This window comes from Ammospiza nelsoni, chromosome 18 (assembly GCF_027579445.1).
Source record: "Ammospiza nelsoni isolate bAmmNel1 chromosome 18, bAmmNel1.pri, whole genome shotgun sequence".
Classification (NCBI taxonomy): domain Eukaryota; kingdom Metazoa; phylum Chordata; class Aves; order Passeriformes; family Passerellidae; genus Ammospiza; species Ammospiza nelsoni.
In genome coordinates this window covers 10196403-10220861 of record NC_080650.1, presented here as the reverse complement: position 1 = coordinate 10220861, position 24459 = coordinate 10196403, and the positions used below count along the sequence as shown (strand labels likewise).

Genomic DNA, 24459 nt, shown 5'->3' with positions numbered 1-24459 from the left:
AAACTCTTCTTCCTGTGGTGCAGATTATGACATGTTGAAGTTTGTAGGGCTTTTATACTTTGATGGTAATTTAAAAACCTGTTTAAAAATAAAGCGCCAAATAAAAAGCATTTCTCTGAAAATTTGTTATCTTTCCAAATGGTTATGTTGACTTTATGCTCTGTTTTTGTTGCACCTATAAATCCCTACAAATCATGGAAAACTGCTGCTGTGATTTATTGTTTTGCACTCTGACACAGCCACTGATGGAAAATATGAATATTGTAACTAGAAGTACACGTGGATTATTTAATAATGGTGTACTGTCATTAGCTTTTATGGTACCTTTGATCTGCAATGATGGCTGTTAGGCTGTGATTGCTGCACAATCACATTTCTTTTATCCTGGAATAAGTAAGTACCCAATGACTTTACAGGGGCTGCATAAATCAGATTTTTGTACCTTTTACCCATATTCATGTGCTGTTTGGCTTTGCTCTTTTAGATCTGTTTTTTCAAGTGTGGATTCCCCAGCCAAGGTCAGCTCCATGGAAAAGACACTTCTTCTCAAGAGCAAAGAGCTCCAAGACGCCCAGGACAAGTGTCACAAGGTATTTATTCATGCGATTGGCCACACCCATTGCTCCAGGAATCTGCAACCACTGTATGTCCAGGGATCTGTCAGATGCTGCTGATCATCCAGACTCGTGGTGGGCAAAGTGCTTTTCCTTCAGAGAGGTGGCTTCCTGTCCAGTACAAAGGGAGATGAATTTAGGCCATGCTGTTGCTGTAGATACTTTTAACTTAACAAGAAGCGGCTCTGGATTTTAAACAGTGCTTTTGTCAGCGTGCCACAGACGACTGCTGCTTCCTGCAGGCCCTGCCTCTTCATCAGACACACATTACAGCAGTACTGTTCTGAGGGCTCTTCCTCACTCATCAGCTCCTGCTTATATAACTGTTGTCACGTCACTGCTTTATGGTGAACGTCTTGTAACAGTTGCTGTGCTCCAATAAAGGGAACCTGGTGGAGTCTTTTAACACTTACTGCTTGTTTTGAGACTTTTATGAGAGTTCCATTACTTTTCTCCCTGCTCGGTTCTGGATTTGACCATTTGCTCCTGACAAGGAGATGGGGGGAAACCATCTTCTGGTCCAGCATGGATTTGGGATAAGGTTAAAGTGACCCATCTCTGCAAGTCAGGTGAAAAATGATTGTGTCTTCTTTGCTAACTGGGGTTCGAAGAATGACTGAATATGAACAAGCAGCTTGAATGAATGGGGTGACTTAGACTTACTACTTTGTCCTTAAGAAGAACTGTGCATTCCTGGAGCAGAGACAATGGTATCGGAATTTAAACACCATTTGGAGAAACATAGCTAGAAGTCTCTTGGAGACAAATTTCTTACAAAGAGAGCTCTGAAAGTAGCAGTTAACAAAGCTTTTGAAGCCCTCCTTTATAACCTCTTGATATTTATTGCAGATGGAGCAGGAAATGACGCGGTTGCACCGGAGAGTGTCAGAGGTGGAGGCTGTACTTAGCCAAAAGGAGGTGGAACTGAAAGCCTCTGAGACCCAGCGATCCCTCCTGGAGCAGGACCTGGCCACCTATATCACAGAATGCAGTGTGAGCCCTTACCCCAGTCCTTTCAGCTCTGAAGGCCTGAAATCTGGTGGTCTTTGTCTTTCTCTTCCATCATGCTTTCAGTGGGGTACTTGATGGAGAGAAAATACTATGTGAGAGGATATCTGTTGAACATGGAGCCCTGAAGTGTTTGCACAAGCTTGATTGGTAGTTTTATTCAGATGTTGTTTCATGGTCATGTGCTTAGATCATGCAGGAGTGACTACTGTCCTGGTCTTGCTGAAACTCTTTGTGATGTTTGTCTTACTGGCTGTGCTAGAACATGCCTGGTTTGTACTTCTGGAAGGTTTCTTAGCTGGAAGAGGATGGGGCCTAATCAGTGCCTAGACAGAAATCTTCAAGAACAAATAGGATTAGGAAGCAGTGGTGTTGCCTCCATCTGTGGTGTCCTGAGTTCAGACCCATCCTGTTCCCCAGCACAGTGTCAGGGAAGATCTAGGGCAGGTGCTATTTTTCTGGTAGAATATAAAAATGAGGCTGTAAAGCCATGTCTTCAGAGATCATTTTTCATGAGAGCTGGAATGTCTGCCCAGTTGTCACTGGCAATATTCCAGTGAGGATATTTTCATTCTAGTTGATAGTCTCTGTATTTTCAGTTAGATACACAATTATGTTTCCTCTCTTGTACCAAGAGCAAAAATGCAGCTAATACTCTGTTCCAGAGAATTGAAAACCATTTCTGATGTCTTGGTTTGTTGGGAAGGACATCTTAAAATGGGGCCAAGTGATTTTCCTATACTGAATGCTACTAGGCAAAGGAAGAAAATTCAGTTTATATCTTCCTGTTGATGAATAACACTCAGTTAATAGGAGCACCACTCCACTGGTGACTCCAAATTTGGAGGTAAGGCATGTGGTGAGATACACTCAGCTCTTCTGTTCCTTACAGAAATTTAACAATGATTAAAACATTTGACTCACTTAACAGCAACAAGAAAAATGTAAGTAACATGAAGTTGAAGGATTGTATCTAGGTTGTGAATTAATAGTGCTGGATAAAATATAGATAAATGCTGTCAATAATGGATGCCTTTTGTGATCTGTGTTTGGTTTTTGTCTCTAAACCTGATGTGAGGAAGTGGAGATTTGAACGAAGATTTAAGTTGAGTAAACAGTGTTTGTAAAACGGGCTGCTTCTGTTCAGATAGGAGCCGCACTGGCCATGAATTTCATTAGGATTCCATCATTGGTGCCTCCATTTTTCTGATGCCTCACTGCAGTCAAGGAGGCATTTGTGTAACTAAAGATCTTCATTATACAACCATTTGAGAAACCAAAGCCTATGTATTGAACATTTTGCTTTCTGCAGAGCTTAAAGCGCAGCCTGGAGCAGGCACGGATGGAGGTGTCTCAGGAAGATGATAAGGCACTGCAGCTACTTCATGATATCAGAGAGCAAAGCCGAAAACTGCAAGAGATCAAAGAACAGGTATTCCTGCTTCTTTGGGGAGCAGAGTGGCTGCCCACAAATAGGCATTCTTGGCACATTCTAGCTCTGGTGCCAGGATTGCGCTCGGTGTTGATAGGCTGTGATAACTCCCAAGCTGTGTGATTTCACAGGGGTTCCTGAACAATACAGCAAGCTACAAAATTCCACTTGTGTATTTTGCAAGTAAGCACAAACTCCAGACTTCACCTTTCTCTTTTCCTAGTCCCGAAAGTACTTCATCTGTACAATCAGTTTAGGAGAAAGTTCCAATGCTTTAGTGACATGCTGCAGTAGAAATGACCTATCCATTTTAAATGTCACAAGTTAATGAATATTCACCTGGGAGAGAGCTGAGCTAACCTGAATTGTGTTGGTATTTTTAAAAATTTTTCTTCTTTATCTTACTATTTAAAATGCCTAATTGCGTTTCAAAATAGAATGTGTACTGCCTATTTTTTTCCTGATTTGATCTGTTTGCAAAGTAGAAATGAATAATTTTCTTTTCCACCCAAAGAATGTTGAAAGTTCACTAATTCACATAGTTGCCCTTAAGTAAAAAAAGGTCAAAATTAAAGGAAAACATTGTGACAAATGTGGCCATTGCAAGGGAGAACCCACTCAGTTTTATGAATTAACAGCAACATACTGCATTGAGAAAAAGGAACTGAAATTTGCTATAGCATTCAAACAATTCTTTGTAATTATCTGTTGGTTTTCATCTTCAAAGCACTTTACAAACATTAACTGACTCATTTCAAAGTCTCTGAGACAAGGAAGTCCTGAAACCTTGGTAATAATTCTCCAGACATGAGTAGCTCTTATATAAAAAAGTAATGAAATGCAAGCCCAACCCTCTGGATGTAGCTGTCCTCCACAGACTTCCCCAGCATTCTTCTGGGTGGTTGTTTTATGTAATACAAGGGATCTAAAGCTCCCTGCTCTCTCTTCTGGTGCTTTGCTAGCAAAGTTGCTTTAAATGCTGAAATGGGGAACATTTTTGATGATTTGAAATATCCACAGATTCTTAGGCAGTACAGACAAATGTAACAGAGGAAACATAATGCAAGTAATTTTTAATCAAGCACTTTGTCCCAGAATCTCTTAATTTGGCTTGTGGAGATTCACAATGACATAAAGAGGCTGCTTAGCTCAACAAATGAGTCCTGCAGAGTTTCATGTCTGTGGTGGCCTTCTGAGCTCCCTGAAACACGTGTTCAAGAATCTTGCAACCAAAAATGCTGAGAAATTTTTGCTGACTCATGTCAGCAGGTGGATTTTGGCCATTAAAGACTTGGACCATGATTTTTAAGTCAGAGGGAACTGGGAGTTGGAAGAGCCCCTTAGAGTTTTGCTGTTCGAAACCTGAGGCTTGAGAGAGAATGAGTCAAATCAACAGCAAATCAGGATCTTCAAAACCCAATAATTAGGCATTTGATATTTTCAGGGTGAGGCTGTAGGTTCAATTTAACCTCAGGTACTTGGATAGAAGAGCATGGTGGGTTTGTGGGGTTTTTTGTTTGCTTGGGGTGTGTGTTTGGTTTTTGTTTTGTTTTGTTTTTTTGTTTTAACTAAAGCTGTGCTCTGGTCGTTATTTGATGAAGAGCCGTACTAACAGACAAACTTGCAACAAATCAGAATCTGTATTTTTCTGAAAGCCTCACTTATGTCTGTGTAGTTCCCTGATGTGATTTGCTTCAGATACATGCCCTGAACTTGTCTAGTAATCTGTGCTTAAATATCTCTTGGTATTTTAGAACTCTGAGCAATGCATATCCCAGAGGATTGTTCTGTGTTGCCTTGAGTGCTGTGGCCTGTTCCTCTGATCTATCTCGGGACTTATTCAAAGACAATCTTGCAAATGTGATGAAACAAGAAAACCTGAAATATTACTAATTATCTCCTCTTCTTTCTTCTTTTCTCCCTCCCCATTTTCCTCCCTTCCCAAATGCTCGTTGTAACAGTGGCAACTATTGTCATACCTTTAATTCTTTGGTCAAGTGTTCGCTGATATAAAAGCCCAGTATTTTAGGAAGTCTAAACAAATTATGATTTCTGAGCAGAACATTTATTCTTTCAAACCATTCTGCCTTTTTGTTCACAGATGTATTTGTATAAAAAGAATATTTAAGTTAATACATGCTTAGTTATTAGGAAAAAAGATCTAATTTTTTTCCAGCAAGAAAATAAGATTATCCTTGCACAGGAGACAAACTGGAAAGAGTAGGTTCCTGTCTGGCTTACAAAGTGGAGAACCAGTTTTGGGATTACAAGCCAAGGAGCCATTCTTTAGTCCCTGTAAGGGACAGTAAAGCAATCTGCTAAAGGCCTGGCTTCTTTCACCATCTGCATAAGCTCTCCATGCTGGAGGATGAGGGGCTGCCATCAGGGTCAGTGCTCAGCAGGCTCTCATCGAGCTGAAGGCGCTGCCTGTCTGGAGGGAGCGATGACAAACCTGGTTCTGTCACGAGACAGTTACTCTTCTCAATATGGGGGTAGTCAGGCATACTGTAAGATATTAAAATGGAAAGAGAGATAGACTCCCCCACTGTCAGTCCTTCACAATCTTTGTTCCTAACTCTTGATGTGCATGTTTTCTACTTGTTCTCAGCTTCGTAAAAAATACTTCAATTTTGGAGAGGGCTTTTTTTGGTTTTTTTTGGTTTTTTTGCTTTAGAATAATTTCATGAAATGCATACTTGCAGGACTTAATAAATGCTAAACATAATTAAATTCTTGTCTTTCAGTGAAGATGTGAAGCAATCTCTCAAGCTAGTCTCAGTTTGAGTTCCCAGTCTCATTGAGATAGTCAATTCAAATGTTCTTTTCTTCTCCCACCTTCCCCTTCCAAATGCCCTGTCTTGTAGTCTCCTACATGGGGAATCTTTATTTCTGCCTGTACAGGCAAATATCTTCTATGAGCAATGTGAGTTTTAGATAGTTTTTCTAAGATAATGTTTGATTTTAGGTTGTCTCCCATACTGAGCAATGTGATCCTTTTTAACTCCGTCAAGAGAAATCTGATGGCTGCGAGCCACAGTGTGCTACCCCTCTGCTTCTCCTTCTTCCTTTTACCCAAGCTGTGCAGATCTGTGATAACTGTCATGTTATCAGCCTGAGAAAATAGATCTTGAGGGAGCATCTGGGCATTTAGTAGAGACATCAACTCAAAGGCACATTTCTGTTTCAGAAATTAGAAATGTAAGTAATTTTTATCATTTGTATGTGGATGTACGTATGTGTTCCTGCACTCTCAAAAAGTCAATGTTTTGATTTGGAGGTATTGAGTTGAAAGTGGCAAGACTCAAACCACAACACCATGATTTTAGTTATTTTAGTTAGTTTTTACTGTTTTATTTTGTACTTTACCTTCCTTCTACGTACTCTTAAGTGCATCTCTTGCCTGCAGTCAGTATTCTGGAATCTGCGGCTCCAAGCATTTCCCCTGTTGCCTCTAAACTGTAACCCCTTCTCCTTCCCTTGCACCCCAACCACAGGAATACCAAGCTCAAGTGGAAGAGATGAGGCTGATGATGAATCAGCTGGAGGAGGATCTGATCTCGGCTCGCAGGCGCAGCGATCTCTACGAGTCGGAGTTGAGGGAGTCCCGCCTGGCAGCCGAGGAGTTCAAACGTAAAGCTGCCGAGTGCCACAACAAACTGCAAAAGGTAGTCTAGGCTCCATGGGAGAGGGGGCTGAGGCTTGCTGCAATATCTAGTGCTGCTTGACACATGCACACACAAGTTGTGGGTGTGCCCTTCAGAGATTAGCGTGGTTCCTACAACTAACACAACATGTGTTGTATGATGTGAGTTCTGCTTTGTGTAACTGCTGGTGTTTAAATTGCATGAGGTGATGACTGGATAGAAGCCTAGCTTTTCCTGAGGTTTTCATATATTTTATATTTAAGTTACAGGTTAAAGATCAAGGAAAAAATGAGGCAGGAGAGTTGTATTCCAAACTGGAAAAGGTATGTTACTTCAGTGTTCTAGATTTTTCTTCCTGGGTCTCTCATGTTTTGCACAGAAACCAAACTGTGGCTACTCAGTGGCATGCATGGCCTCACAGCCCCCACCTCCTTTCATTTTATGTTTTAAGACATCTTGGTGTGATTCACTGTTTTCTCTTGTTTGATCTAAAGCTGTCTCTGGATAACCTGTTCTTAATGGATTGTGTTGAGAAGCTGGGCAAAGACAGGCTGTTATGTGTCATCCAAGTTTGGAGTCAGGCTGGGGCTACATCAGGGTTTGCTTTACTCAGAAGGAACAGCAAAGTGAAAAACAAAAAGAATTCTGTGTTCTCACACTGAACAATCTTCTTGGTAACTAAAATATTAAATCAACTGGAAGTTAGCAAAATGGGAGTGGATTTGCCAAGGGGTGTTTTGGTGTGTTGGGATTACAGGGGGAAACCAAGATTTTTGGGAAGCGAATTAGCACAAATGTGGTATCATAAGCAAAGAGCATTTTCTCCTCTTTGGTTTTGACTCTTTCCCTCCATCTTTTTATCTAACTATAGATCAATACAGAGCAGCAAGCCAAAATCCAGGAGCTGCAGGAAAAGCTGACAAAGGTAACGACTGGGTGGTGAAAGTGGATTTTTCACAAGATTTCCCAGTGAAACCTTAATGAAAAGGAGGGATGCACTTTGTTTTACCCTCAAAAATAGAATTAGTCATAGCATGGGGGATGATAAGGAAAAGAGGGTGGGAACTGGTATCTGAAATCACTGGTGCTCTCAATATGCTTTTGGCTCTTGAGACATGTCAACAGTGCTTATTTTTACAAATGAAGCTGAGTCAGAACTGGAGTAGTGTAGAGAAATTCTCATTTGGAGGCCTGTTTGGGTATGCTCTGGACACTGCACAGGCCCCTTGCTTCTGAAGAGGGGTTCAGCTGCTTTTAGCTCACTACTAAAACACATGTTGGACTTGGTTTAGTCTCCCAGTATAATCTGCTTTAATCACCTGACAGTTCAGTTCTTCCCAGGATCTTCACAGCAAAAATGTTGAATGATAAGGATTCACAACAGAACTAAAACACCTTATCAATGTCTGCTGAAAATGGTGCAGAATATCTAAGATTTGCTGTCGTGGTCAGTCTGGCACTTCAGGTCTCACTGTAAGAACAGTCAGGGAACTTCTCTAAGTGGAATCCTTCAGCAGGAAAGAAAGGGGTTGTCATAATAATCCCCTGATTGAGCTTTTCAAACTTGGCACCTGCTGAGAGAGGGCTATTTCAAGGGTTAATGATCATGAATATGGAGGCCAAAACTACATAGAAATAGTACTTCTAATATTTCAAAACATTCATGTTTTAATCCCCTGTATCCTTTTCTACCTGCATTAATGCCAAGGAATTATCTGTAGGCCAACAGCTTATTCTCCTTGTCCTTTGGTAGTAAGAGTATTTTCTGAGTTCTTTTAAAGAACTTGGGCTGAATTTGGGATAGACTTACTTGACTCTATATACTGAAAGTTAACTTGCAATATAGCAAGACAAATATGTGTATCCTAGATTTTAATTTTTTTTTTGTGAAATAGAAGTCAAAATTATGTTTTGGAAGTTATTTGGACTCATGCACATGTTAATTTAAACTGTTAAACCAAAGTTCTGTAGTGATTTTATTGAGAATGTTGACCATCTTGAAGTTCTGAACCTTTCATACACCAAATTTGCGTGTGTGTTTTTCATATAATATATTTTCATTTTTCTCTCTTGACCTTCAGGCTGTGAAAGCCAGCTCAGAGGCAACTGAGCTCCTGCAGAATATCCGTCAGGCAAAGGAGAGAGCTGAGAAGGAGCTGGAGAAACTGCAGAACCGGGAAGATTCCAATGAAAGCATGAAGAAAAAATTGCTTGAAGCAGAGGTGAGTGCAGAGTATGTCCAGAGTAAATCAGTTATTGAGATGTGTCTTAGTTTAGGAACCCTCACCTGGGTGGCTCTGAACAGCATTCCTGTAGTAATTCTTCAGGGGAAAGTGCTGTCGGACTTTAAAGCATTTTTAATTAAGAAACATATTTTTGGAGGAAAACTGAGGGGTTTTATTTTCAGTGAGGAGTGGATAAGGACATGCGGTCAGCCTGGTGGATTTGGGGTGTGATGAGGATTCAAAATATGAAAGCCAGCCTTATATTGACTGCTTCAGCCTGTTTCCTCCAGAAACTACTCCTTGCTTTGTGCTAGTGCAGAGTGGCCTAACCAGCAGCTCATGATTGCTCTGCAGGAACGGCGCCATTCTCTGGAGAATCAAGTGAAGAGATTAGAGACTGTGGAACGAAGAGAAAACCGCCTAAAAGAAGATATTCAAACTAAATCTCAACAGATTCAACAGATGGCAGAAAAAATTCTGGTGAGCAGAGGTGATAAATGAAACCTAGAGGGTAAGAGTTTGTAAGGAAGGGGTAGGGAAGAATCAGAAGATGTAGAATTGCGTTGAATAAGGTGGAAATTGTTGAATAAAGGGATTTGTTTCCTGTACCAGCAGAAAGCTTAAGTATTCATATACCATTTGTACCCCTAGTTACAAACTCTCTATTGTGCCTTTAGTCTTAATAGTGCTTCAAAGCTGGAGTCACCTCAGTGGGAAAACTTTTCCATCAACACAGTAATGTTTAAATTATTTACCTCATGATTGTTTCAGAGGTAAAACATTCTGAGGGTGGGTTATGGCAATAACAAAAACATCTCTCTTTTTAAGTAAATTGCAGAGGAATTTAGAGGTCAGATCTATTAGAAGTGCTTACATTTTGAAGCAGAGAGAAATTCGTCATCCAAACTGTTCATCTCCAAAGATATTTGTTAGGAAACCATTTGCACCCACATAACTTCTCTGTTTGCAATTTCTTGTTTCTTTCCTGGTTAAAACTATTAAGGCAAGTTAGTATGTCAGTCTCTAGTGAATCAAGCAGAGGGTGTTTCTAATAATTTTTGCTTCCCTTGGACAGAAAGCATAATTTAATATTGGAATAATTAAATTTATTTTGCCTTCCTCATGAATTTTCTCTGTGTGTTGCCTATATGACAAGGAAAAAAAGAATTACATTTTACTGATAGTAATCCCAAGCTGAGACACACCTGAGGAAGACCAAATGAAAATGTAAAATTAAACATATTTGGAGTCAACAGATGACCCAGGCTTGTTCTGGGTGAATAGACTTTAGCATCAGTATGCTGAGCACTGTCAAGAAAAGGTAGAATAAGTTCTTTAGTAGTGCTGTTCTTTTCAAATTGTTTTGATAGCAGGAGTGCATGGTAAGTGGGAGACTATGGTTGTGCTGGGCAGAGAGCCAACTTTATGTTTAGAAATAGTGTAAAACTTTGAATTGTTTCATAAGCCTCTTGTGTATATTTGGGGATTGTTCCTTGGTTTTGATTATGTTCTCTGTGGAGGAGAAAGTGGAAGGGAAGGCAGAAATATCAACTAATTGTTTTACACCATGGGATATGCTTAGCTCTTCTTATAGATAGTTTCCATGGAGTCCTGACAGAATGTTGGAGGGGTATTTTATGGAAAAAGTCAAACAGGCATTGAAGAAGTAATCCTATAGAGTCTTTCCTAGTCCCTTGCAACTGATCTGGGAGCACAGGGTACTGGTGTTCTTTTTTCCTCCACTCCTACCTTGTACCTTCCCTCAAGCTGTCTCTTCAAACATTTTTTACTTTTCTTGGTATGGAGAGGTAAGAGGGGAGTTGAAGATACAGAATTGCATAGAATAAGATGGAAATTATTGAATAAAGGCATGGTTTTCATGTACACTCATGGAGCAGTACCTGAGAAGTACCTGCTCATCTGTCTGTAAGGAACTGATGAAGAAGTAAGAAACAAGTTAGAGAAGATACTTCTGCCTGCCTGAAAGTGCAGATCGTTGCTGTGATGCCAATAACAAAGTCAGTGCTACATAGAGAATACTGACTGAGGGCAGCAATGGTAGGAAATTACCTTTTCAAGCCCACACTGGCTGTTAAGTGCCACTGCAGGAACTGGTGAAGCTCCTGCTACAATATGAGCAGTCTGATGCTGGGAGCTTTGGAGCTGCTGCTGATCTGGTTGTCTGATTCTCTGCCAGGACCTGAAACGTGTGGGTTTCTGGGGGAGGTGAGTTGTCCCTCTTGTTGCCGGGAGACATATTTCAATTGCAAAAAGCAGCAATCTCCATTCCATGCAGGAGTGTCAGGGACTAGGCACTGTTGATGACCTACTTTTGGTGAACCTCCTCTTTGATTCTCACTTCTGGAAAGGAGGTCTATTGCAATTACTGGAGCAAAAAAGCTTACAAGATGAGGAAAAAGCATATCAAAATACTATGTAAAGTACTAAAACACATACAAATATCAGGAAATTTTCCTGTTCTGTGCAGTAATGAGGGCAAACAGGAGGTCCAGATGCCCCTCAGCACCCGAATTTGTCTATGCAAGAGTCAGCCCAGTGGTAGTGAATGACAGACCTGGACCTGATCCTGTTATAAAGAAATTGTTGGAATGACAAATATGACAATAAATGAGCATAAAGTTGTAAGCTTGGCTCTTGAGAAGTGTCCTGTTGAAAGGTTATTATAGATAGACCCCCAAATAATACAGTCAGACTGCAGAAATAGCTGATTTCTGAAATACAAATTATTTAAGTCCTTATTGTACATGACTGAAACTATCTGATGTGAAATAAAGAGGCTAGAAAGATTCTGGAATGTTCCACCACATATATTGCATCCTGCACTTTTCATTTTTGAAGCCATTTATAAATAGCATTTCTGACAACATTTGTCCAAGGAATACAGCAAAGTAAATGCTATTCCCCCTCTGAATGCAGAATGAAAAGCACAGACAGCAGTACCCCGTTATTGAGGTCTGCTGTAAGAAAACAAGTGAGACCTTGTTAAAAATAGATCTGAACTTCCTGTGATGCCACTGCAGCTATAAAATGTTTATAACTATGTTTTCACCAAATGTCCTTGGCCTATCTTCGGGTATATTTTACTGGGAGATGGAGATTCTTACCATGGAAGTAGAAATCCTTGTCCTTAGCAGTGTTCCCACTCTGCAGAAGATGGGTCTGCAGCAATATGCAAACCTAAAGTTGATAATGTTCAGGTCTCATAATGCCTTTCTTTTTTACCATGACAGCCCTGGACTTGGGATTTTTATAGTGTGAAGCCTTAAAAAAGAGAATGAATTTTTGGTATCTTTGTAACACATACTCACAGCACCTGCCATTTCCTTGTTTCTGAATATGATTTTTTGCTGCTTTTAGGAGCTGGAGGAAAAGCACCGTGAGGCTCAGATTGCAGCACAACATCTGGAGTTGCAGCTGAAACAGAAGGAACAATTCTATGAGGAGAAACTCAAAGTAAAAATATCTTCTCTTCCTACAAGCTTTTGTGGGTAGAATGAGTTCAGGGAAAAACAGTTGCCTTTAGGCTCTGATTGCTTTGTCTTGTGAGTTGCCTTCTTGTTGCCATTGCTGCAATGTTGAGGGAGTTTAGTGGAATCCAAATCAGTTTTCTCCTGTTTTTTCTGCCATTGTACCTTATCTGTCTGTGGCACTGGATTAGGAGAGGTAGCATTTGAAGCCAGAACTACAGGAAGGCATTTGTTGGTTGTAATTTGACTTTTGATGACTAAATAATACTTAGTTAATGCTGTTGGATCTCTCACCCTGAAGAAGCTTTCAGTTCCCACTGATTTTCTATGAGTGTTCACTCAGCCTACCTGCAAGATTTAAATGCAGCAAATAGTAGACCATTTCTGAAATTCCATCTTGGAGCTGGAACATCTGCCAAGAAGACACAGAAACCACCCACTTTGTTTTTGTCTTTTCCAGGGTAGCATTAACAAACAGTTAGAAATAGGCACCATCTAAAATTAGTAAAAACAAGCTGGCAAATAGGAGTATGTGCACTGGCTAAGGATTTTTCTAAAGAGCTTGCAATATAACAGCCAGTAAATGCATTTTGTAAGAATCTTTCATAAGAACAAATTATTCTCAGTAGGAACAGTCTTCATCTTGTACATTTATCTAATACTTTAATTCTACATTTTTGCTGAAATGTGAGAGGATGTAGTATTTAAGAGGAGAGAAGAAATTTCTGTGGGAGAAATGTAAAGGAAAAAACAAGATATGCTGGCAGATCAGAGCATGTGGTTATCAGTAATGAGAGGAGAGTGATGAAAGCAGGAAGATGAGATGTAGATGTTGAGAAATAAGTGGTGATATAAAAACTGGAAAAGCGTATAAGCTTTGGGGCTCTATGATGTAGGGTTTAATAGGAGAAATCAGGAAGCCAGGTGAAAGAGGTTCAAAGGAATAAAACAGCACATGGAGTTTTTGTAACTGGAAAAGTAAAAACTATCCTGTGGTGCAGAATTTGTGCCTTTGATAAACTTTTCTTTGAAGGAAGAGACCTTCAATTTAACAACTGATTTATAACTCTGGTCATACATACACAACATGCATTTCTAGCAAAATGTAGCAATTCATTACTTTAGTCCTGTTCCCAATGGCAGCTATTTGTGCCACAGTAAGAAGTTTTTTAATTTGCTGTTAGATTTTTGTCTCTGACTGGAAGAATTTGTGTGGTCTCAGTTGCCTTCTCATCCATACCTATGGAACTCACAAATTACTTATGAGCCATGTTGGTAGGGCAGCCAAAGGATGGGCACTTTCCTATTTCTTCAGCTGTACATATTGGGTTAGAGAGTCTTTTCTCTGTTTCTCTTGCATTAGGCTGAAACAGTTATTCAACACGGTTTATATGACTCAAAATAATAAATAAAATACCTACAGTATCTCCATATCTCTATAAAATCTTATTGTTAAATTCAGTCTTCAGAGATAACTGAGAGTGCTCTTTTTGGAGTTTGCTCTTCCATGGATTTCATACAATTGCATCATGGATTTCATTTTGCTTGAGATATGACCAATTGCTTACTAAAAAAAAATCTATATTGATGATTTTCTTTCTGCTTGCCCTTTGCCCAGTGAAACAGATATAATTTAGACAAAAGAAATGTCTTCATTTAGGTGTTGGAAAATCAGATGAAGAAGGATCTTGCAGATAAGGAAGCACTTGAGAATATGCTCAGAAGACATGAAGAAGAAGCACGTGAGAAATGCAAAGTTCTGGCTGAACAGAAGGCGGTATGTGGTGTTGAGCTGGAAATCAAAGCTGTTTAAAGAATAGCTTTCTAAAGCTGATTTTAAGCTAGATAATCTTGTTTGAGGTTCTGTAGTGCTGCTGAGCTGCTTTGAAAAAAATTCATTGATTAATATGAATTTTAAGAGACATGGGTTTTCTTTTAATTCAAGAATATTTGAATATTTATATTCAGGAATATTTTTGTCTTCAAGAATATTTCCTTTAAAAAAGCCATACAGCTTGCTGTGTACCCCTCATTTTGGGTCTTGATAATGATTGCTTTTTCCTAACATTAAAGCAGTAGCAAGCAGCTGCAAATAGCTCCAGTAATTGCATTTGTGTTGCTCATTTTGGCCATTTGATCAGTTTTCTTTTAGTCCTTTTTTGTTTCTGGAAAAAATTCAGACTTTTAAAATAAACTTTATTTTTGTAACTGCTTGCATTGTGCAGTCTCAAAGTCTCACTGCTGTGTTTTCAGATGATCAATGCAATGGATTCCAAGATCAGGTCACTGGAGCAGAGAATTGTGGAATTGTCTGAGGCCAACAAACTGGCAGCAAATAGCAGCCTCTTTACCCAGAGGAACATGTAAGTGTGGCAGCTCTGTCACTCCTTTTCCAATTGAAGTGATTCTCTGATTCACCATGTAAAAGTGGCTCTTTTTTGCAGGCCTGCTCTGCTCCCTGCTTGTTTTTCACTGATAGCCCTTCAAAAATATTCTCCCTTCTTCAAATAGTTGGGACTCGCTGTGTATTTTGTGTTTTCTCAAACATGACTGGGAAAATTGGTTTGTATTGCAGTGTTTACTTTGGAGCATTTCCTAAGGCAGGTGATTTGTGCAGGTTTGCCAGATATGTTAAATGAATACTAATAATTTTATGTCTAAAATACCCCTGGAGAAGCATACATTCCTTCTTTAAACATAAACATTGCTAATAGATTTATATTTTGCTCAGTTCCCCTGACACATGATTTTGTAATTGAAAACATTAAACACCCTTCACTCACAAACATTCCATCATGCCTTGATGGGTGAGAAAACAAGGAAGAACACTATATTTTTAAGCCAAGAATTTCTCTGCATGCTTTTGAATTCTTCTATTTCTGACCCTTTTGTGTGCCCAAACTTTATTTTTCTTTAGATTTTAGCTGAGATTCCTTATCTTTACAATGCTGTATATCCTTCGTAAATGACATAGAGGTGTTCTACTTCGAGTGTAGGAAAAGCATGGGTTGGTTGACACCTCCTGTAGGGCAGGGCTAAAACAGAATTTGCCCTTACTGAGTTCAGACATTCACCAGCCTGGTTTCCACAAAGGTTACAGCTGCTGGATCCAACATCAGGCAGTGCCTTTGTGGGAAGCACTTGGATAGATGCATCTCTGATATTGAATAGAATCAGACAAGGATGAGTTTTGGCAAAGACTTGCTTTGGTTTCAGTCCTTTTTTGTGGTCATTATGCCTCCAGATATGTAATGGCTCCAATTTTCATTGCATTTCAAGTATCTTGCAATTTATTTTAGCCTTTGTAGCCAAAAACATTCACAGAAATAACTGGGGAACTTAATTGTGTTGCTTAATGCTCCAGATGACCTCCAGTTAATCACCCAGGGAGTTTGTTGAGGCAGCAAAAGCCATAACTTACCTTCAGTCTAAAATAAAACAGAAATGTCTTGAGGTGGAGCTGTTCAGTGTAGGGAAGGTTGAATGTCTCAGTCATGGGTGCTGAACTGAGTGTAAGGACTTAAAGCATCCTCTGGGAGCCATATCCTTGACTGGAGAGCCACAGAAAACAAGAAAAACATATAATAATGTTTCAACATACAATTTAAAATAGATTATTGAGAGCCATTTTGTCAAATGATGAACTTTGCAGGATTGGTAGGAGACAGTATAGAATTAGCAACATTTTGAGAGAAAATTGCCTAATTATGCATGCAGTTAGTTAATGAATTTGTGCTTATTTTGTGAATTGGGCTGTTGAAAATGTATAAATTGTTGTTGGACTGCATTTTGAACCCACAAAAGCTGCAGCTAATCTGAGCATGCATCAAGAGGAGAGCTAGTGATTAAACTCTTCAGAGGAGAGGGGAGCTCTGCAAGCTTTTGTTCCAGCAGTATCTGAGGAAACCACTGATTATCAGGTTCCTGAGAAGATAGCCCAGTAAACAGCAGGAAATGAAATAACACCATTTGACAGTTCTGGCTGGCAATAATCTATAGAGGTAAATTAAAAAAATAGAGAGGGTAAAAGGGTGGTTTTTGCTTGCAATGCACAGAAATGTGAGTCAGAAGACTTAAGTCCTATTTTTAGTTTTGTTAAGTCTTCCTATTTGATCTTGGGCAACCCACATAATTTCTTTGGGATAGGATTAATAACAGCTTATCTCACAGTGAACTTCTTAAAATATTAATTCATTAATATATGTAGAGCTTTGTGAGGTTTCTAAGTAGAAAGCACTCTATGAGGCAGAATTTTCCAATGCATGATAACACAATTCCAGGAACTGTAAATAATGCAGAAATACCCTTTTTTTTTTTTTTTTTTAGGGTGTCAATTTCAGATGATAATAATTAATAATTGCCAGCTCTCAAAATTCTTATGAGAACAAATAATTATTTTTGTTCAGTTTATGGATTAAGACTTTGATCAGAGACAGCAAAAGCTTCACTTCAGTGTAGGTCAAGTTCTATGTTCATTACAACAAAAAGCCCCAAACAAAACCCCAACACACTACTCCCAATCCTAAAGCATGGGGTTCCTCTTGTCTCATGGAAATACACTCTGAGAAAGCAACTCTCAGAATTTATTTTTCCACTACAGAAAAACATGTGACAACTGATGAAATTACTAGAATTAATTGTATCTTAAATTCCAGATTACCCTCTATTCATTTGTGCAACTGGCAAATATGGAATTTTAGTGCTCTGGGCATATGTTGATGAATACACTAGTATTTTTTGTTTTTAGCTGGGATGTAGTATTTAAGCCATGAGCTTAACTTCACAGCAAACTTGTATTTTCCTTACTTGACCCCAGTGGAAGGATATATGTTAAGGGCATTTTGGGTTTGTCACTTGTGCATTTCTCCTATCAGGAAAGCCCAAGAGGAGATGATTTCAGAGCTCAGGCAACAGAAGTTCTACTTGGAAACACAAGCTGGAAAGTTGGAGGCCCAGAATCGAAAATTAGAAGAACAATTGGAAAAGATGAGTCACCAAGATCACACTGACAAGAACCGCCTCCTGGAGTTGGAGACACGGCTCAGAGAGGTGAAAACATGGCTCTGATCCCTCTCAACAAACTTTCCTAAATGTACCCCATTTTGTCAATACAGTGAGAACTAGATTAACTTGTTGCAGTGGTATTTGAAAGTGTATTAGTAATTTTAGAAAAAAGCTCACTAAAAGGAGATAAATGTAAGTATTAAGGACTTGTCATGCTGAATCTGAGCTTTTAGATCATCTTGCTTTTTCAGAATTCTATTTCTGTGTTTGTTTGTTCAATACCCTTATAATATTTTCTGGGTAGAGAATAATAGCTCAGCAATGTACAATGACCAGACAGATAACCTGTAGCCTTAGAGTCTACAGCTTAGAAAGCAAAGGACACAGCAGAATTCCTGTACGAAAAAAGGAACCTGCTGCTTCAGGCACCATCTTCAGAGTTTTCTGGAAAGAAAACCCAACAGTAATATGGAAATATACTCTTAAAGATCTGTGAGCTGTACTTCAGTTTTAATGTTGTATTAACTAGTTTGGTTCTACAAATTCTTCTTCAGTCTCAGTCCACTAATTTTCAGCTAAGGCTGAAATCTTGCCTTCAGCTGAGGTTGTTGAACGACCAACCTGTCCTACTTTGGCCAGAAGCTGACTGAGACCATGTAAGGTTTCTGACAGCCTTGTCACACATCTCAAGCACAACAGACAGATTCCCTTGGGATAGCAGGCAGCCTGAAGAAGGTGCTAAGGTTTGGAATTGATTTTGAACACTGAGATGTGTTTTAGTTGTTTATTTCTTATCCCTGGAGTGACATGTTTTTCCCTTTGTGTGCTGCAAGAAAACCTTCATCAGAAGCCATTCAAATAAACCCAGAGCCAGATGAGCTGGTAGGTTTCTATAAAAGGAATCTGAAGGGAAGATGAAACATGGAATTGCAAAATGTATGTAATGTATGCCCAGAGATTCCCACATAAAGATCCTTAGAGACTCAGCTTCAGTGAAGAAAGTTCATCACAAACTACTTCAACATTTTATGTTAGTGTTTGATATGTTTGAGTTTCAGTTGGAACTATTCTTGTGCCCTTGTTGTTTCAAAATGCCAGGTAGTTTTTTCCAAAAAACCCAGTAGATTTTAGGGAGTAGACAAAGCTGTGTCCTTGATTTAAGCAGTCTGCCAGGATGTGATTTTGGGAACAGACATGGCAATGGCATCTTAAAGTGGGCTGTGAAACAAGACTCCATTGCCTGTCATGTCTTTGTTAGTAACTCACACTTGGGTACTACTGTGACTTCCTTCAGGTTAGCCTAGAGCACGAAGAGCAGAAGCTGGAGCTGAAGAGGCAGCTGACAGAGCTGCAGCTGACCCTGCAGGAGAGGGAATCCCAGATCACTGGGCTGCAGGCTGCAAGGACAGCCCTGGAGAACCAGCTCAGAGAGGCCAAGACCGAGCTGGAGGAGACCACGGCCGAGGCAGAGGAGGAGATCCAAGCCCTCACGGTGAGCCCTGGACCTTGTCTGTGAGCTGCAGATAAACCCTAGAGTTATGTAGGTGCATGTTTCATAAAGAGGTTAAAAGGAATTTATATGATCTAATTTTTCATTTTCAGAAATGGGTGTGAATTGTGCCTTGTGTTGATAGGGTAAAATGTCAAATTTTACCTTTAAGTATTTGAATACTTCCTAGTAATGGATCATTGCTGCCTAAACTGACTGATGGCTTGTAGGAGAATCATTACTTTTGTTTTGAGGTAAAAGTTGCATCTGAAATTGGTATTGTTAGGAGTTTAACTCTGTGATTTACTTATTTAAATAATAGCTCATGAATTTGGAAGTACTTGATGGTTATAAATGCTTTGATTTTTTCTTCCTATCAGTTACCCTGCTTTGAGGATACTTATTCAGGGGTATATATACCAAATTTAGGGGTGTGTATACTAAATTCTCCTACCAAATTCCTAGGAAGAGTCTTCCAACACATAATTGTATCCCAATGCTACTTTCATTAAAAATTGTCATGTGTGTCTGGTGAGGTGTGTGAGTGATAGAAAGGAAAACAAAGTTCAAGTCCTGCCACCCTCTTCCACCCCAACCCCTGTAAATGGAGTTCTAGATTATATGCTGCTGGTTGCTGTCTCTTGAGCACAAAAGGATGCTTTCAAACTGTTTGATTTTAAGAAATATTTCCTTCACGAAAGATTCCCAGGGTTGTGGGTAGAGAGTTTGACCTGCTACCAGCTAACCCCACCTTGAGCAGCAGCCTGAAATGACCCTCAAATCCTGTCATTTGGAAGTGTTGAAAATGTGCTCCAGTGGCATTTAATCAAAGAACTGTTTGAATATTGCTGCCATTGCTGGTTTTTGGGAGGGGAGGGGGGCTCAGCTGGCATGGGCACTGGTATTATGCTGCTGCTTTGGGTAGATGAATGGCAGAACCATTCTCTCAGTTCTAAAGTGGGCACAGCCTGGGCAAGTGCAGCAACAGCATCAAGGCCTAAGAATAACTGAATAGAGATGGCATTGGGTTCTTTTTGCTCAGAACTGAGGCAGTCCCTTCCCAGCTGAAAGCTTTGCATAACAGCCACTATCACTGCCAGGGGGCTGGCAATGCACTTGGGATCCTTACCAGCAGTGAAACAGATGAATATTCATGACCTGTGTTCACTCAGTTATTGCTCCAGTTAATGGGGCAAACTGGTCGTGCTGGACCAGCTGCTGTCAGGCACTCCAGCCAAGCAGGCTTGGGGCTATTCCTGCCATGGAGTTTTTTACATACTTTTATTTCTCACATTGCCTGTTGTGGTAAGATAGCTTTTAAGCTCTCATATTTGACTTCTGCTGAATGTTTTTTTTCCTGTTTAGTCTCTTGGCTCTAAGGAAAATGTTCTGAATGAAGAAAGGTGGCTGGATATGCTTGAGCAGTAACCTTTCCTTTGTTAAGTTTTCACATAGTACATGACATTAGACACTTGTTAAATCACTTTGAATTTTGAGAGAGGCCACGAGGCTGAAACAAGAACTTTTTGCTTTGTCATGCTTTGCTTGTAAATTAGGGGATAAAAATGGTGCATGCAATACTGCATTCTTTAAAATGAGTGTTTGAACTTTTCTGTACTTTAGATGCTGTCCTCAAAGAATTGATTATTATGTTTTATCACTGCTTTTTAGGGAGGCTCAGGCTTAAATGTGACTTTATGGTAGGATTCAGGTAGATTGGCAGAGCTGTTTGGGGTAGCTTGCATTATACATCACTATAGTTTTTCTTTGCAAGCATTAAATTGTGTGCAGTGTTTATTTTCTATGAAACACCAAATATGGAAATGAAACCAACTCAAATTAAAATGTTAAGAATGTAAAAACTTAACATGGGATCAACAAGTCTTCTGGTGCCCATTTCAGATGGAACCTGTTACATAATTCCATTCTTGAGCTTGTACATTTTCCTAAAGCACCTCAGATTTGGGAGCAGAAGTGTATTTTGATAAGTAGATGGGACTTTTGCTAATCAGTTCTTTGCCACTGCAAAGTACTTTCAAAGCCTGCAGCATCTGCCTTCCAAACTTTGCTTGCTGGTAGATTGTTCTGCAGTTTGTTTAGCAACAAATGCAACAGCATTCTCGAATTCTAATGTATTAAAAATTGATGATGAACTTCTTACCTCCTTTAGGCACATAGAGATGAAATCCAGCGTAAATTTGAAGCCCTTCGTAATAGCTGCACAGTGAGTATTAAATACAGATCATTGAATTATTTTGAAATTAAGGATAATGAAACAAACAATTTCCTCATTCAATCCTTGATGACACTAGTTCATAATGTGGACTTCTGGCTTCAAGGTGCTAGTAGGAGCTGGATGGATTGGATTGGATTTCTTTTAGGTTTCAGGTAAACCTCAATTTTGAGGTTTTAGTCTGATCATGAAATTGTCACTGTTCTTCTTTTTGGAGAAGAAAGTAAATTAAAATATCTCATTGCAGTGCAGCTAATAAGAATGGTGCAGCAGCTGCAAAAAAATGACTGTAGATAAAGGTCTTTTCTGCTCACAAGAAGGAAAGATGTGCCTGTCCAAATTCTGAGCTGCATTGTAGATCTAGGCCTGAGTGGGTTTTAAGGAGGATTTTAACACTGTTTGAAGAAACAAGAAGTATTAAGGTTCCAAATAATACATTGACATACAGCAGAGAGAACTCCGGGATCTGAATTTTCACCTTCTGTTGCCTGAGATCTTTGACATGTTTTCAGATTCATTTCATCAGTCCAGGACACATCTCCAAGGGCTTTGTGTATCCACAGGGATTCTTGCAGTTTAACACTATCTTCACTTGTTCATGGCAGCTGATGGAGAGTATCTGCCTTCCAGTGACATGAATTACACAAGTGTTGGATAAGGACCACAGTCCTCTGGTCAGCAGTGATTGTAAATTATTCTGGGCTTTTTCTCTCTACCCCACACTGTGAGCAGGGCTTAATTGCTGGGACTTTTTATCTTGATTGTTTCCCTGCTTCCAGTGATTTCCTCCAATGTAATTTTTCATGCTGTAGGAGTAAGTCTCTAATGTGTCAGTTTTCATCTTTTAAAATATCTTTTCAGCATGAGAGTCTTTCTGTTTTCCTCACTGCTCTTTAGCACTGAGCAAGGGGGTTCTTCTGGACATGGAATATCCAGACAGGAAGAAGTGAGGAAGTACAGCTTTCCAAAGTGCTTTAACCTGTGTCTGAAAGAAATCCTACACAAGAAACTTCACTTTCTGTTCCCTTCCTCATTTTCTTAGATTGACTGTCTAGCTCCCTATGTGTCATCATGATCTTACATCCAGAGCTATCTCCTGTTGCTCTGGATGTTGCCTTTCATTCAGAGTGACAGCTTTCTGGGAAAACACTTTTGTGATCTCCATGCAGGGAAAAACCAGGTGGGGAAACTCTGTGGCTTCTGTTCACTGCAGGGTCAGCTGCCTTGCAGAGCTGTAACTCATTATCCAGTGACACTTCAGCTCTGAGTGTGGGGAACAAGCTCCAGCAGTGCAGAATGACCCATAACATTTCCAGAATGTCAAGAGCTTCAAAGGACTTGTAAAAGTGTTGTGCATTGTAAGGCCCTCCAGTGGGATAAGTGGGATCAGACATCCTCATCAATAAGAGATTAATTAAATAGTTCCTAAATGAATAATACATGCCCATGGTACATTCTCTTTGCAGCCCAGGAGAATGCATGTATAATTTAATTGACCATGGACAGATAATTTCATGTTGTGTGCTAGGACTGCTCCTGGCTGTCCATCCTGCCTGAGGAATGAGGAAATCAGGGCAATATTCTGTTGCCAGTGAGGGTCAAGAAATGCTAATTACACTGCTTTCACCAGATGTTCCAAACTCATTTTTATCTGATGGTACCAGTATGATGCAGGCTGTGCTTTTTGGTGACCATGTGACTCCACTTGAAGGTGATTATAATTTATACTCCTTTTAAAATCCAACAACACTTCAAGGGAATAATTGTAATATGCTGCTACTTATACAGCCTGATAAAGGATGGATTTATTCTTTCAGGAAGTTCTCAAGAGAGATCCTTTTTAAGCTGACACAAACTCCTTGAACTAGTCTGGAAAACTTTGGCAGGGAATTACTTTTTATTTGATCTTATTGAGAAGCCTCAAACAGCATAAGAATTACAAAAATAAGATTAGACAGGAAAAAAATATTAAAAAATTGAATTAGTTCAGTACTTTTGCAGTCTTCAAAAGATAAATAAAAATACTTAATCTACTTTCTTTGGTATTGTTCCTGTTTCTCTAGCTTCACAAAGGTCACAACTTCTGATTGTAGAGAAGGCTGTGTCTGCTTTCCTTGTATCCTCATTGCACACTTGGTCTTCCTTTTGCTGAGGTCTCTGACCAAGGAGGCATTTTTAGCTTCCCCTTTTTCATGCTTTCTGTCACTCAATTGAGCAAGAAATAAAAGAATACATAATTACAGCAAAAATTGTAGCTTGTGCTACCTGCTGAACACACATGTGCTTGTGGGCACACACAGAGTCGTATCTTATCACAACCTTCTCACAATGATGGCTCATCCAGCAAATCTGCTGAGGGAGAAAAACTACTTCCCTACATTTATTCTATGAAATAAATGGCCCATTTGAGTGTTAAAAGTATTTTCCAGGCAATCAAGCAAGATCTAGAAATAAAAGGCATTCTTAAATAGGAAAATGTACATATTTGTCAGTTGTCTCCAGATACCTGCAAACTGTGGCTTGTTCTGAGATCAGCAGCATGTTTAAACTTAAAAATACAACTAAGTTATCTAAATAATAATAGAACTGTTTCCAAAAGGAAACTTCCATTAAGCAGGTATTAAAGTCTTTAAATATTTAGCAGGAAATAGTCCTATAAAAGCCTTGCACTCAGATTAGTAAAATGCCAGAGAACAACCATCTGAGCCACCTGGGTTTTTCAGGTACAGGCTGTTGCTTTTACTCTAGCAATGAGTGGCATTTCTTATTCCTAATTGGATATTGCATTTCCATTTATTCAAGTTTTCCCCTATAAAAGAAAGTTTATCTTCCCTTCTTGAGTTTCTTTTGTCATCATCTTGTGTTCCAGTCTTAAACATTAACAGGCTTGATCTGCAAGAGATTGGATACTGAGGCATTAAATCTGTGAGCCCATAAATTATACCTATCTGATGTGTGAATTCCTGCTGAATTCAGTCTAAGATCCTGATTCCACATTTGCTTCATTAGTTGACATAAGTTGTATTCTTGTGAGCTTCCAAAATAATACTCAGGGATGTTACTTTGATGCTAAACTGTCTTTCGGAGTAAAGGAATCTTGCCCACTATGACAAGGCTAATACCCAGGCAAAAATTTTTATATGGCTTTCTTAATTTTTTTTTGAAAAGAAAAATTCCTGTTGGGTGGAAGGAGTTATCCTTGATTCCCATTTCACAGAAAATATGATGGCAGATACCAGTTACAGGCAGAAATGGAGTTTTGTATTTTTTGTAGCCTGACAAAAAATCAGAGACTTTTGAGGCGTTGCTGTGAGAGGTTAAT

The 24459-nt window shown here is 39.4% G+C and overlaps 1 protein-coding gene across 5 annotated transcripts in view; it reads left to right on the top strand.

Annotated features, from left to right (window-relative positions):
- The window catches only part of CIT (citron rho-interacting serine/threonine kinase), a 69407-nt gene that overhangs the window by 20908 nt on the left and 24040 nt on the right, over positions 1-24459 (top strand). For 3 of the 5 annotated variants that reach the window (XM_059485154.1, XM_059485153.1, XM_059485152.1), the window contains exons 10-23: positions 485-590; positions 1464-1607; positions 2935-3054; positions 6549-6719; positions 6968-7021; positions 7570-7623; positions 8780-8920; positions 9278-9403; positions 12302-12397; positions 14072-14188; positions 14665-14774; positions 17286-17460; positions 18710-18907; positions 21075-21128. In XM_059485154.1, coding sequence (XP_059341137.1) covers positions 485-590; positions 1464-1607; positions 2935-3054; positions 6549-6719; positions 6968-7021; positions 7570-7623; positions 8780-8920; positions 9278-9403; positions 12302-12397; positions 14072-14188; positions 14665-14774; positions 17286-17460; positions 18710-18907; positions 21075-21128 — 1666 coding nt within the window. Of the gene's footprint in view, positions 1-484; positions 591-1463; positions 1608-2934; positions 3055-6548; positions 6720-6961; positions 7022-7569; positions 7624-8779; positions 8921-9277; positions 9404-12301; positions 12398-14071; positions 14189-14664; positions 14775-17285; positions 17461-18709; positions 18908-21074; positions 21129-24459 lie in introns of all 5 variants that reach the window. The other 2 variants (XM_059485151.1, XM_059485155.1) reach the window with 1 other exon arrangement.